Consider the following 14,890-nt stretch of genomic DNA (forward strand, 5'->3'; position numbering starts at 1 on the left):
TTCATCGCCTTTTCAGTAAAGGATGTAATATTTTTGCTAATGCCAGTTGTTTCTAAGCATTTTATGATCCAACTATGTGGCAGTGAGTCAAATGCCTTTTTGTAATCAATCCAGACCATATTCAAGTTCGTTTTTCTGTTCTTACAATTTTCTAATATCATTTTATCAATTAGAAGCTGATCTTTTGTGCCCCTGCTCCTTCTTTTGTTGCCTTTTTGATCTACTGGCAAGATGTTGTTTGTTTCCAAATAATCCATCATGTTATCTGCAATAATGCCTGTGAGTAATTTGAAGGTTGTTGGCAAGCATGTTATTGGTCTATAGTTTTCAGGTGTTGTTCCTTTAGTTGGATCTTTCTGAATCAAGTATGTTTTTCCAGTTGTCAACCATTCATCAATTTGGCCCTTTTGTAAAATTTCATTCAGTTGCCTGGCCAATATTGCATGTAAACTGGTCAGATATTTGAGCCAGAAACCATGTAATTGGTCCTTTCCAGGTGATGTCCAATTCTTTACCTTTTTAACTCGATTTTTGACCATCTCAGTTGTTATTTCTAATACTTGCATTTGTTTGTTGCCAATGATTTTCTCAAAGTCATGTATCCACTTTGCTTCCTTGTTGTAGTCCTTTGCATTTTCCCACAATTCTTTCCAGAATTCAACTGTGGCCTCCTTTTCTGGTTTTTCACTTTTGGTGTCACCATTCACATTAAGACTTTGATAAAAACGCCGTTGGTCTGATCGAAATTGCTGATTTTGTTTATATTGGATGATTCGTGCCTCATATCTTTCAATTTTTCTAGTTGTTGCTGTTATCTGCTGTTTTACAATCTCTACAGCTTCATTGATGTTTCTTGTATCCAATCTATATCTTCTGATTAGCCGATCTATGATTTTGTTGTTTTTAAGTCGTTGCTCATGCATGTTCTTTAAGTTACTAGCATCTGCCCTTAATTTTTTGATTTTTTGTTCTAAACGGATTTTCCACTTTGGCTTTGGTGCTTTTTCTGTTGTGTGACTAGGTACTTTAATTTTAATGCCTAGTTCATTAGTGACTATTACAGCTGCGCTGTACATTATTATTATTATTATTATTATTATTATTATTATTATTATTATCTTTACTACCTCCTATTATTGATACCATATTATGATTATTATTTTGTTGCTTTGCACATACAATTGAAAGCTTCTGCACCGGAGACAAATTCCTTATGTGTCTAATCATACTTGGCCAAAATGAAGTACTGTATTGTATTTCCAACTCTGCGTCTGTTTCTATAAAAGTGCTGTAGGAGTTGGGTATTCCATGAAGACTTATCTTTTTCCACTGCTTCCTTTTCAGTCTCTCCTGGAGCAAGAGACTAACATCAGAGTAGACTTCAGGCACACCTGTTTGCTCTGGAAAGGTTCCTATGGATCGACTCTATTCAGAGTGTTAGGCTTTTCATCAGGAAAAGAGTAAGAGGTATGCTTCTTTAGGAATCAATAAAATCACTCAAAAGCCTGAAGTAATATTGAGTGAAATGAAAACACAATTATGCACATGAACAAGTTTACTTTAAAGACTAGGATTGTAAGTGCAGTTTGAATAATTATCTAAAAAGAGGATTTTAAAGGTGAGGTGTGGGAGAAGGTTATGTTATGTAATGTGCTGTCTGCACTCTGTTTTTCAAACCTTAAAGGGATTAACTCCAAGAGAGCACAATATATTTCCTGAAACAAAAGATAGAGCATAAAATCTAAGCGGATACTGTAATGGCTAGCAAACTGTAGAATTGGGCAGGATATAAGTAATGTAGAAACTAATCAAAGAGAGAGCTTAAACAGATCTAAGCAGAATGCTCCAAACATGGCAAATGAGCTTTAAAATAATAATAAAAAGTTTTCACGCATGGGCATAATGCAAACATCACCTATATATTAAAGGAATATGAGCTGGAAATGACTGATCATAAAAGAAGACTTGGAGTTTTGAACTTTCTTTTTTATGAAATTTCAGGGTTTCAGATTGAAAAGTTGTATAAAAGCATATTTTGATCCTATTTAGATTCACATATGTTAGATCAGTGTTTCTCAACCTTGGCAACTTGATGCTGGCTGGGGAATTCTGGGAGTTGAAGTCCAGACATCTTCAAGTTGCCAAGGTTGAGAAACACTGTGTTAGATCATTAAAACCTTAGACTATTTTAGTTATATATTGATAGGTTATTATGATGTATGATTTTTTTTTAAAAAGAAGAACATAACCAAATACTTTGCTTTATTAAGCCATGTTGTATAAACGTAGCATTAAACTGATCTAATCTCACTTTATACTATATTGAAATATTACTTATTGTAACATTTATAACCCGTTTCCAGAAATATTACTTAATAGATTTTTTAAAAAAAATCAATTTCTAACAAACTACATAAGTGCAATTTTATTAGTCCCAAATCTATCATTTAATAAAATGTATTCTAAACAATGTATTATAAACAAATTCTGAATAATCTTTAGAGTTCAAAGGACTTAAACTTTTTTTCCAACAGCAGAAGAAAGAATCAGGATAACTGACTTTATTATTTGTAATAAAGTTCTGTGAGTATCTGAAACAAGAATGACTCAGATTGAAAACTCTGGTAAACTATATGCAATAGATATGGCAAAGGTTTCAAAAATAAAAAAAAATCTTCATAATGTCATGACCTAACTTCAAGAACATTGCATTAGAAATAATTCATATTTCTAAATATTCTATATACCAAAGAACTAGATTAGTCTGTATTAGTTTTCAAAGAAAAATACAAATGTGAGATGTTATCACTGTAGCCAGAAAACGCTTGAAATTGAAATTGCTTATATTGTGTTTCTTTTTACATTTAGCTAAAACCTATTCCCATGTTATGATAATCTTGAGATCTATTGTACTCTATTGTAGCTTACATTTGTCATAGCAAGAGAGGAGAGTACTTGAAGGAAAAGCAAAGAAACCAAGTATTTTTTTCAGATCTCTTTTCAGATTTTTGTTTAATAAAGCAAGCATGAACATAAGAGGATGACCCAAATAGTTATTTATTTATTTTGAGGGGAATAGGTAAACTTGGCTTGAGTGGATGGGGGAGTTTAAAAGCTACAATTCAGTCCAGAAGAAGTGATGTGAATCAAGGCCACCAAAAGGATGATTAAGTGCTGGAATAAGACTAATAGGGGCCCCCACTCCTACGCATCAGAGATGGTATTCTGCTGGTTCAGACCGGTTCGCCCAAACCATGTAGTGGAAATTGTGGGTGGCCCTGCCCACCTGCTTATCCAAAGTACATGTGCACACACTTACATTTGCAAAACGGTAGGAAAGGTAAGTGAATACCACCCCTGCTACACGTGGACACATAAATCAATAATGTGATAATTGCACATGTATTAATTACATTCAAACATACTTGCAAATATATTAAAAAGAAGACACTTTGGTTAGTTTCGCTTGTTTTGCATTTAATGCAAAATTCAAAAATCATTTGTCACCCCTTTTTATTAATCTCATCATGTTTCTGTTTTTTCTTGTGTTTTTGAGCTCCAGATTTTTGAGATGACATTTCATAACCATTCATAAACTGAAATGAAATATAAAATACATTCATAAATGAAATGAAACTAAACTTAACTTAAATAAGTAATTAAAATTTCAGTAGCAGCTCCGACCCTCTGGAACGATCTCCCCGTGGAGATTCGTACCCTCACCACCCTTCAGACCTTCCGCACAGCCCTCAAGATCTGGCTATCCCGTCAGGCCTGGGGGTAAAGAGTATAATCCGCCCCCACCCGAATGTTGAATGAATGTTGCGCGATTTTAATTATACATTGTGTTTATATGTCATAGTATGTTTCCCCTCTCCCATACAAGTTGTTAGCTGCCCTGAGTCCCCTCAGGGAAAAGGGCGGCCTATAAATAAACTCAACTACAACTACAACAACTACAAAATTCAATAAATTGCATAAATAACTGTTCACTGAGTTTCAAATTTATAAAGGTTATATCAAACAAGGCTGCAAGGCAGTTTTGGTATACACACAAAGTAGAGTATGACGTATATAGACAATATTGTTTTTTTTAAAAAAATTAGTTTTTTAAACATTTTTTAAAAAAATCCTCTTTGGAGCTCCTTGGGCCCTGGAACAATGTACTGGCTACATCACTCTCTCCTCAGGCCTGGTGTGGATAATAGTGAGTGTTTCTCAGACTTCTTAAATGAAGTCTTCATTCTGTGAGCTGAACTGGTTTCTTGTAGATTTCCAAGTGAAATTCAAACTGATTATTACCTATAAAGCTCTTCATGGCATAGGACCAGGTTACTTATTACCTTTTGCCAATGGTACCCACCCATCACTTGCTCTGACAGAGTCCTTTCTCTGAGACGATGTCATCTTTTTGTTTAGTTTAGTTTTGGTTTATTTGTATGCCGCCCTTCTCCAGGAGGGACTCAGGGCGGTGAACAACTCAAAGGGGAAAGGGAACATAAACAACAGTACACATAATTAAAATACACAAAAATCATACAGCCATACCAGTCGAGAGGGGAGGCGAACTCATCAACCCCAGGCCTGCCGGCACAGCCAGATTTTGACGGCTTTCCGGAAGGCCTGGAGAGAGGTGAGGGTCCGGATCTCCACGGGGAGTTCATTCCAAAGGGCCAGAGCTGCCACAGAGAAGGCCCTTCCCCGGGTAGTAGCCAGATGGCATTGGCTGGTGGACAGAACCCAGAGGAGGCCGACCCTGTGAGATCTGACGGGTCTTTGGGAGGTAATTGGCAGCAGGCGGTCTCTCAAGTACCCAGGTCCAATACCATGAAGGGCATTATAAGTTACGACTAGCACTTTGAAGCGTATCCGGAGACCGATCGGTAGCCAGTGCAGCTCGCGGAGGATAGGTGTAACGTGGGTGTACCGAGGTGCACCCACAATCGCTCGCGCGGCTGCATTCTGGACGAGTTGAAGTCTCCGAATACTCTTCAAAGGCTGCCCCATGTAGAGGAGCAGCTTAAGAGATATGCTGAAATAACCTCTCTTCCAACATAGAACTAGTGTCAGCTGTTTGAAGTAGACTAGATATTGGATAGTCTAGATCAGTGTTTTTCAACCACGGTGCCGCGCCACACTAGTGTGCCGTGACATAGTGTAAGGTGTGCCGTGGGAAAATTACTTTATCTATAGTCAATATAGGCACAGAGTTAAATTTTTTTAACATTTTCTAATGGTGGTGTGCCTCATGATTTTTTTCATGAAAAAAGTGTGCTTTTGCACAAAAAAGGTTGAAAAACACTGGTCTAGATCAGCGATGGCGACCCTTTTTTGGTTCACGTGCCATAAGGGGGGAGCACAGGGGGTTCGTGTGCAGGTATGCCACAACCCATAATGCAATGTGTGACCCCCAGTGCACATGCACACATGAAAGGTGCTCCCCCCATTTTTCCATGCTTTTTTTGCCCTCCCCAGGCTTCAGGGGCTATAAAGGAGCCGGGGGGGGGGGCAAAAACAGCCTCCCCTGCCACCAAAGAGGCCCTCTGGAGGCTCAAGGACCTTCAGAAGGCTTCCTTTAAGTCTCCGAAGGGTAAAAAACGACCATACAAGCAAAGTGGAAGTCACTTCCAGTTTGTTCGTAGCCTCGGTTTAATCCCTCCAGAGGCTTCAGGGACCTTCAGGAGGCTTCCCCGGAGCCTCCAGAGGACTAAAAAGGACCCTCTGAGCAAACCAGAAGTCCATTCCCAAACTTCCAGTTTGCCCATAGGGCCATTTTTTTGCATTTTGGAGACTTCAGGGAAGCTCCTGAAGCCTCTGGAGGACCTCTTTTCACCCCCCAGCTCCTATAAAGCCTCTGGAGCCTGGAGAGGGCGAAAAATGTCTTTAAAAAAGGTTGAACTCAGCTGGCCAGCATCCGTGCTCCTTCTTTTGTTGCCTTTTTGCTCTACTGGCAAGATGTTGTTTGTTTCCAAATAATCCATCATGTTATCTGCAATAATGCCTGTGAGTAATTTGAAGGTTGTTGGCAAGCATGTTATTGGTCTGTAGTTTTCAGGTGTTGTTTCTTTAGTTGCATCTTTCTGAATCAAGTATGTTTTTCCAGTTGTCAACCATTCATCAATTTGGCCCTTTTGTAAAAATTCATTCAGTTGCCTGGCCAATATTGCATGTAAACTGGTCAGATATTTGAGCCAGAAACCATGTAATTGGTCCTTTCCAGGTGATGTCCAATTCTTTACCTTTTTTACTCGATTTTTGACCATCTCAGTTGTTATTTCTAATACTTGCATTTGTTTGTTGCCAATGCTTTTCTCAAAGTCATGTATCCACTTTGCTTCCTTATTGTAGTCCTTTGCATTTTCCCACAATTCTTTCCAGAATTCAACTGTGGCTTGCTTTTCTGGTTTTTCACTTTTGGTGTCACCATTTACATTAAGACTTTGATAAAAATGCCGTTGGTCTGATCGAAATTGCTGATTTTGTTTATATTGGATGATTCGTGCCTCATATAATTTTTCTAGCTGTTGCTGTTATCTGATGTTTTACAATCTCTACAGCTTCATTGATGTTTCTTGTATCCAATCTATATCTTCTGATTAGCCGATCTATGATTTTGTTGTTTTTAAGCCGTTGCTCATGCATGTTCTTTAAGTTACTAGCATCTGCCCTTAATTTTTTGACTTTTTGTTCTAATTGGATTTTCCACTTTGGCTTTGATGCTTTTTCTGTTGTGTGACTAAGTACTTTGATTTTAATGCCTAGTTCATTAGTGACTATTACAGCTGCGCTGTACATTAACTGGTTCGTTTCCAAGATGGATCCCGATTCAATTCAATTGTGGAAAACACTGCATTAGCCATTTTCATGATAGGGGCCAAAATTTTCTTAGGCACAGTTTTTAGTGATGGTAAACGTTGCCTTTCCTCATTGAGCAGAAAATGCTCCATGATCTTATCCTTCAATTCTTTTTGTTTTTGAGTTAGTTCATCAGTTGGTTCAGTGATAGCTGGTTCTAGTGGTGGTGGTGTTATTTCCTGCCTGAGAGCATCTTCTGGGAGTTCTACTATAATGTCTTTAGTTGTGTCTTGAATATCAGTTATTTCCGCTTGTGATATTGCTTTTTTGGTTTTGCAATTTGCCTGAATTTCCTCAAGCTCAACTTCACTAAACACTTTATTCCGTATAATAAATCGTCTTTGTTCTGCTAGTCGTTGTTCACTAACATTTGAATCTAGATATTGTTGTTTCCATAATTCATACATTCGCTTTAAATAACCTCTTTTTTCTGGCTCTGAGTTGTAGTAACAGGCCATTATGGCACAGGCTTGGGACCGGCAACGGCGGAGTTGTTGTTGTTGTTGTTGTTGTTGTTATTATTATTATTATTATTATTCAATTGTATCACAGCGGCCAGTTGTTTCGCCGGATTTGGCATTGGTTACTAGTCGGGCCCCACCCAGGGGCCTAGGACGTCGTAACGTATTTTCGTAATATGCGTGCAGATCCAAGCAGTGCGGCTTTTTGCATTTGACTGATGGTGATTTTGTCAATTTTTAACTGTTTTAAATGTAATTCCAGTGCTTTTGGAATAGCACCCAGTGTGCCAATTACCACTGGAATTATTATAACTGGTATTGCCCAGGTATTATTATTATTATTATTATTATTATTATTATTATTATTATTATTATAATAACTGGTATTGCCCAGGTATTATTATTATTATTATTATTATTATTATTATTATTATTATTATTATTATTGGTCAATCAGTTTCTCAGTTGTGGGTATTATATTTTTCTAATTTTTTAGATCCTTGGGGGAAGATTTTGAGATTCTAGTGTTTATTAGAGCATTTTAGTGTTTATTAGAGCATTTTCTTTAGGGTTGAATGAGAAAAAAAGTTAATACACTTACTGCATTCTCAACAAATGATGTTTCTTGAAAAATGTTCATAAATTCATTGACAATGCAAAGTAGATAATTAGGAGCAAACAATTAACATTACTGCAGATTTTGTGTAATACTTATTTGTAGTATCTCTAGAAACTATGGACTGAACCAAGGAATACTGAGAGGGGTCTAATGTGGATCACATACTGAATTATATTTCCTTATTTCTGCTAAAGGAGCAAGGCTTCCAGAAGTTTGCATAAATATATTTGACTTGATACACATAGAAATGCACAACCCATATGAAATTACTCAATAAGTAGCATATTAAAAATATAGGATAAACACAGAAGAAGCATCTGCAATTGCATTGCATTGCAGCATTATTGTTCTGTGTCTATCCGCTCCTTGCTTAAATATGTATTAATTCATGAAGATGAATGTACAAAAATATTAGTGAAGAGATAATTATTTATATTTTAAGAGAATTAAAAATATGTTTGAGATTTTTTTGTTTTTTGGAATGGTAAGAATCTTTAAATAAACAATGCAGTTCAAATGGATTTACAAAAGCACTTAGAAAAGAATGATACAAGATGTTTTACTGTTGGTGTATTACCCCAGTGCTAATTACTAAAATAGAAACCTCATTTTTAAGATCTATCAGAAATGCAATAATCAGAAGGATTATTCTTTTATATTTGGTGACCATGGTGTAAAGACTAATACTTCTGAGAGATAATTTATTTTGGAATAAAACACATTTTAAAGGTTAAATTCTCTTTCCTGTTAGCTATTTTTCTGTTAAGTATTACTAAACTTTATATCCATATAAGGTATACCAGGTTAGCTCTGTATATGACAATGATATATATTTTATATCTATTATTGGAAATAATCCATAATTTCGTCTTTAGAAGAAGTATTCAGTAAAGCATGCATTCATGTCAAAAATAACTTCATATCTGAAAAAAAGTTTAACAAAGTTGGTAACCATTTCGCGATTATAATTCTATGCATTGACTTTATCATATCCAAAGTTTGGAAGTCTTAACATGAGGTTTTAATATATTAACTTCTGCTTTAATTGTTAAATAAGGATAGAATATTTAGACTTGACAGAAAATTTGTTAGTTCATTGTGATTTATGATTCAGATTGTACTGGCCATTTTAGTTAATCAGTATTGAATTGTTTTTAATAATGATTTGAAATTTTGGATTAATAGAAGAAACTTTATTATATAGTACTGATCTAACTGTGAAATTCTAATTTTATTTGTTTATCCCAACTTTATATTATTTTTACAAATAACTACTTCTTCCTCCTATTTTCTCCACAACAACAAACCTGTGAAGTAGATTGGGCTGATGATTGGTTCAAAACCACACAGCTGGCTTTCATGGCTAAGGCGGAATTTGAACTCAAGCTCTCCTGCTTTTTACCTTGGTGCCTTTACCATTAGATCAAACTAGGCAGCTTGTAAATATATTTTTTATTCGCTTTGCATTTTTCAATTTTTCTTCTGTTTTCTGTTGGCAGTATTTTTAGAGAGCTCCTAAAACAAGTAAACTATTACTACTATTATACGACTTTCAGTGAAAACAAACATTTTTCAGCTACCTGGATTCCTAAGCCAGAATTCCATCGGTTGAATTATAAACTAAATAGAGTTCTTGATATCCTATGAGATATACAGTATTTCTGTCTGCAACAGCTAGGTATGACCGAATTCTATACTAGTTGAAATAGAAGTTACTATCTTAAAAAGCACCCTCTTGAAAAACACAATGCTGTTGTATCATCTGGAACTGACCAAAACATGGATAATTAGAAAAAGACTCTTTGTATAATTGATTCCATGCTATTGATCACAGAAGGGTAGAAAGAAGAACTGGATCTATTGGCAAATCATTAGATGGTTTTGAAAAGACTGATATGCTCCCAATTGTTTCAATAAAGATGTAGCAAAATGATCTCTTGTTTTAACTGTTGCTGAAGTTAGCATGTATGGATTTTTGTAAAAGGATTGTAACATTTAGTTTGTAGTAAAAGAACAAACAGTCTTTATCTTTTCCACAAAACAGCAACTCTAGCAGAGGGGGGTTGCTCCCGGTTTGGCCCAGATTGGGCGAACCGATATTAGCGGCGGTGGGAGACTCCGCCCCCCGGACTCTCATGCGCATGCCCGAACTGATAGTAAAAAAATTGACAACCCACCAATGAACTCTAGGGTTCTTTCCTATATTCTTTGTTATGAGGGAGGGACAGTGGGAGGACATTGCTTTATCAGCTGTCTTTTTGCCATGCCTCAAATATGAGACTAGCAAAAGTGCTGCCCTCAGTTAAGAGCAGGAAAGCATCTGCTGCTATTATCGGGAATGATAGCAGTAATTCCAGAAAGATTGGAGATAAGGGAAGGAATCCACCATGGTGGTAGATGGCGAAGGATCTGCAATGGGGTGGGGAGCATTGAAGAGAGAGCAAAGAGGGAAAAGAATCCCTTTCTTGTTTCTAGCTCCTCTGACAGTAAGCATAGAGCAAAGGGTAGATGGAGGCTGTGGAAGTCAGTATTAATAAGGAAGAAATGTTGCTCTTCTCTCACAGCCAAAGAAGAAATGCCCAAGGAGCTACATGAGGCCAGATGAGAGGAGCAGTCTAGCAGTAAGCAGGTTGCAGCCCTGCAGGTCACTCATCTCCCCAAGCCTTTTGTTCATGTGAATCAGAATCTTGGCACAGAGGAAGGTTTCCACAGGAAAATATTTGGAGTAACCTGGGCTAAAGTGGAGGCTCTGGTGTTAAAATATGTGAGTAGGCTATTTCTGTGACAGAGCATAGGGACTATGTAAACAAACTGTTAGGAATAGAAATAACCTTCATCCCCAAACCTCAAGTTTTATGTGGAAGAATAAACTGTATAATATTATCATTTATTGTTATATTGCATTGTATTTATCAATGTTTGGATGCTCTCTATTGCCTAGCATTCTAGCTGATTGAAACCACAAGTAAATAAATGAATGGGATACCAGAGGCCATCAAAAGAAATTGAGAATGAGCACAGTGTCTGGGTTTTCCTGTCATTTTATCAGCACATAAGCAAGGAAGAGGTTTTCGTGGGCAATAGTTTTGAAACTAGACTGCTGTTTCTATGCTTGAGTTGATTTGTGCTGCATCAAACTACTCAGTATGGAGCTGTATAGTATCTGGGGCCTGTTATGTCTTGTTTAAGAGAGTCTGTGGGAGAATCACTATGACTTTCATGTTAATGGGAACCGAAACTACTAGGATTAAATAAGACATATATCTTTAGAGTTTTTGATATAATATTTTAAATAGATTTTTCTTTTCTTTTTGTTTGATAACCTTTTAAAGTTAAATAAATGTGCTTAGAAAATAGAAATATACCAAGAAATAATTTTGCTTGGCTTAAGCGGAGATACAAATATATGAGATATCTATAATAAACCTACCTATTCTTGTTTTTTCAGTTCTCATATCTTAGCAGTTTATCAAAACATCTTTGGCATTTAAATACATGATTTTTTGTCACAGCTATGATAGAATATTGAAGAAATCAAAATTGAGTAACTTTGGTACATATGTGTAAGATGTCAACATTTTAGCAAGTGTATTAATCAAATCTGATAGATATTGGAATAATTTTATAAATTTGTTGGGCATCAATTTTAGGTAATCCTCATCTTACAGTCAGAGTTTCTATTGCTAAGCAAGGCAGTTGTTAAGTGAGTCATGCCTGATTTGTAATCTTCTTTGTCATAGTTTTTGAGCAAATCATTGCAATTGGTAAGTAAATCACACAGCCAAGGTAGCAAATCTGGCTTCCGCCCTTAACTTTGTGGGTCAGAAGCCAGCTTGGCAGGTGGTGCAACAGTTGAGAATCAATCATAAGTCTTTTTTTCAGTGCCGTTGTAATATCAAACAGTCACTAAATTAATGGTGGTAAGTTGAGGACTACCTATACATTATTTCTGACAAATCAGTTAATGATTTTGACATTACAAAATTTCAATTGTCTCTTACTGTACTTTTTCCTGTTAGCTGGTTTTTCTGAGTGCTTGTTTCACCTGCTGAGTGCTTTTAGATTTTTTAAAAAAATTTTAGGACAATTTTATGAACTCATTTTAAATTAAACAAATTTTATATATTGAAAAATCTATTGTTTTATTACTTATGCAGTAATATAAATGTTTTATTTCTCTTTTTTCTTTCATCTCTTTCTAATCCATAGGCAGAAGAAAACTGAGTTGAAATAGACGAAAATACAGAATTGGCAGGTAAAAATTATAACTCCTCTATCATCTTCCTCACCAGGTATATAGATTTTTAAAATAGTTTTGAATTTTTAACCATAGGAATTATAAAAATTATTTTGTATTTGCTTTTTTACTTCATGGGTCTATTAATCCCTTTCAAAGTATGGCAAGACTGGCATTTCATTTGTGAAAGCTTTTAAAAATATTCTATATATAATACGTTCAGATAGGTTCAAAGGCAAATTTGTAGCTGCAATGGCCATTGTGAAAAAATTTTCAGAAATTATTTTTTCATATCATCTGCCAACCTCCAAACATAAAAAGTATCTTTCAGCTATTACAGAGAATAGAAAACTTGTGTGTGGTTCAGTTAAATTGCCGTATCTGAAATGTAAAAATTCTACATCAAAGACTGGGTTAACCTAGAAGTGATCTAACTTTCTTCTTTAGACTGTCTTACTGAATCTCTGTATTTATGTCCCAAAGTGATTACTGCACACATAGGAATTAAGTACCAAGGCCCACAGAAATGACCTGTGAATTTTTGGAAATGTGTTTAGAGACTGAATCTAGATAAATATAATTGCATGTAGAATAGAATTATACTGAAGGCTTAGATGTAAAGTTATGGTGATTAAGTTTTTAGACTTTCTGGGTATTAACTACTATTTTCTTTCAGTCTGTTTTGGTTTTAATGACCTCTTCATATTATCTTGAAGGTATTGTATAAAATCATTGTAAAAATAGAACTTTAAGAATGCAAGTTTAAATTTAGATAAAACCCATTTATAATATGTTGTTCAAATAGAGTTCATAATAATCAATATGTATTTCCTTATCAGCAGGTCTTAACGTTGAGCAGCCATGGCTGCTCAATCATTGGACTCCCCTCCCAATCCAAGCTGTAAAATTATGACATTTCAACCAACAATGGATGAATTCAAGGATTTTAACAAATACTTGGCGTATATGGAATCAAAAGGTGCTCACCGTGCTGGTTTAGCAAAGGTACTTTTTTTTTAAAAAAAAATTCTAGATGGAGGAACAATGAATGTTACTACATTACAGATAGTCCTTGACTTGTAACAATTTGTTTAGTCACCACTTGAAATTACAGCAGCACTGAAAAAAGTGACTTATGACTGTTTTTCACACTTATGACCATTGCAGCATCCCCATGGTCATATGATAAAAATTTGGATGCTTGGCATTTGACTCTGGTGGTACAGTGGTTAGAATGCAGTATTGCAGGCTAACTCTGCCTACTGCCAAGAGTTTAATCCTGACCAGCTCAAGGTTGACTTAGTCTTCCATTTTGCTGACTCTGTAAACAATTTAGAAAGTGCTGTAAAGCATTATGAAGCAGTATATGTCTAAATGCTCTTGCTATGATGGTTGCAATGTCCTAAAGTCATGTGATCATCTTTTGCAACCTTCTGACAAATAAAGTCAATGAGGAAGCCATATTCACTTAATCACCATGTTACTAACTTAACAACTGCAGCAATTCACTTAACAACCGTGACAGGAAGGGTTGTAAAATGGAGCAAAACTCACTTAACAACTGTCTTCTTTAGCAACAGAAATTTTGGGCTCAATTGTCGAAAATCGAGGACTGTCTATATTCACATCTTAAAAGCTTCTACTAAATGTTTATATAATACTATACTTACTTAGCAGTATTATTTTAGCACAATAACCCATTACCAAAATACAGTGTGGAAACACTCATAGGTTGTGCTGCGATGTAATCCCAAAATCACAAGAAAGAAGTGTATCTGATAGCTTTTTCTTAGAAGCTGAATAGAGATATAAGAATGATCAGAACACTCAGATAATTCTCTCGGGATCAACCAGAAATTTCTTGGTACTATTTTCTGTTATTTCTTGGAGTAGTATGAATAGAATCATTCCAAAATGGAGACTTTTCCAACTTTTCCAAACTCTCTAACAAGATACAATGAGATTCAAAAGTGTCAAAAATTTACATTATCCCATTTCTCTCCAAATATATATAATCTACCTGAGTGACCATGACAGTCTTCATATCCTATATTAATCTAAATCCGACTGGAAAGGAACAAGCCAAGCCATTTCATATAAGCGCTTCTTATCATCTTTCATCAGCTTGACCAATGAAATGTTAGATATGTAAGCATGGTCAAAGCTTATTTCTGAAATCAAGATCTCGTCAATGCCTCATTTAAGGGTTAGGGTTGAGAAATAGCCTGCAAGATGGAAATATTATTTGTCTCAACATTTGGGAGATGGAGTCTTACTTGTAATGGCATAAACTTATGTAAGAATCTTATTGGCTTCTTCAAGGGACAGACTATAAAAATGAGTGAAACAAGTATTATTAGATAGTGTAGTGCATGGGTTCCCCAACCTGTGGGCCACGGCCCACTACTGGGATGTGGCCTATTTGCAACTGCGTTGTGTGTGTGATGGGCCCGCATATGGACATGCAGCACCACTTGTGTGAGTGATTGGTGCTGGCGCCTGCAGCCCCAGTCACCTGAGCACCTGCCCCTCACACAGACTTATTCCCTCCCCCCCCCCAATGGGCTGCCAACCCAGAAAGGTTGGGGAATGCTGGTATAGTGGACACCCATAGCATAGTGCTAGTTACAGTACGGTAATCACAAAATCAGTATGAATCCAGATAATTTGAATAATACTCAAATTTTCTCATGATAGTGTACAAATGGAATCTGACTT

The 14,890-nt window shown here is 36.0% G+C and overlaps 1 protein-coding gene across 12 annotated transcripts in view; it reads left to right on the forward strand.

Moving 5' to 3' along the window:
- Window positions 1-14,890, forward strand: part of KDM4C (lysine demethylase 4C) — a 226,842-nt gene that overhangs the window by 12,347 nt on the left and 199,605 nt on the right. For 5 of the 12 annotated variants that reach the window (XM_087716057.1, XM_087716045.1, XM_087716056.1 and 2 more), the window contains 3 exons: window positions 10,500-10,699; window positions 12,145-12,190; window positions 13,012-13,177. In XM_087716057.1, coding sequence (XP_087572183.1) covers window positions 13,034-13,177 — 144 coding nt within the window. In that variant the 5' untranslated portion in view covers window positions 10,500-10,699; window positions 12,145-12,190; window positions 13,012-13,033. Of the gene's footprint in view, window positions 1-10,499; window positions 10,700-12,144; window positions 12,228-13,011; window positions 13,178-14,890 lie in introns of all 12 variants that reach the window. The other 7 variants (XM_087716048.1, XM_087716049.1, XM_087716051.1 and 4 more) reach the window with 6 other exon arrangements.

Source organism: Thamnophis sirtalis, unplaced genomic scaffold (assembly GCF_051295495.1).
Source record: "Thamnophis sirtalis isolate CommonGarterSnake01/CBP01778 unplaced genomic scaffold, rThaSir2_p1.2 scaffold_5, whole genome shotgun sequence".
Lineage (NCBI taxonomy): Eukaryota > Metazoa > Chordata > Lepidosauria > Squamata > Natricidae > Thamnophis > Thamnophis sirtalis.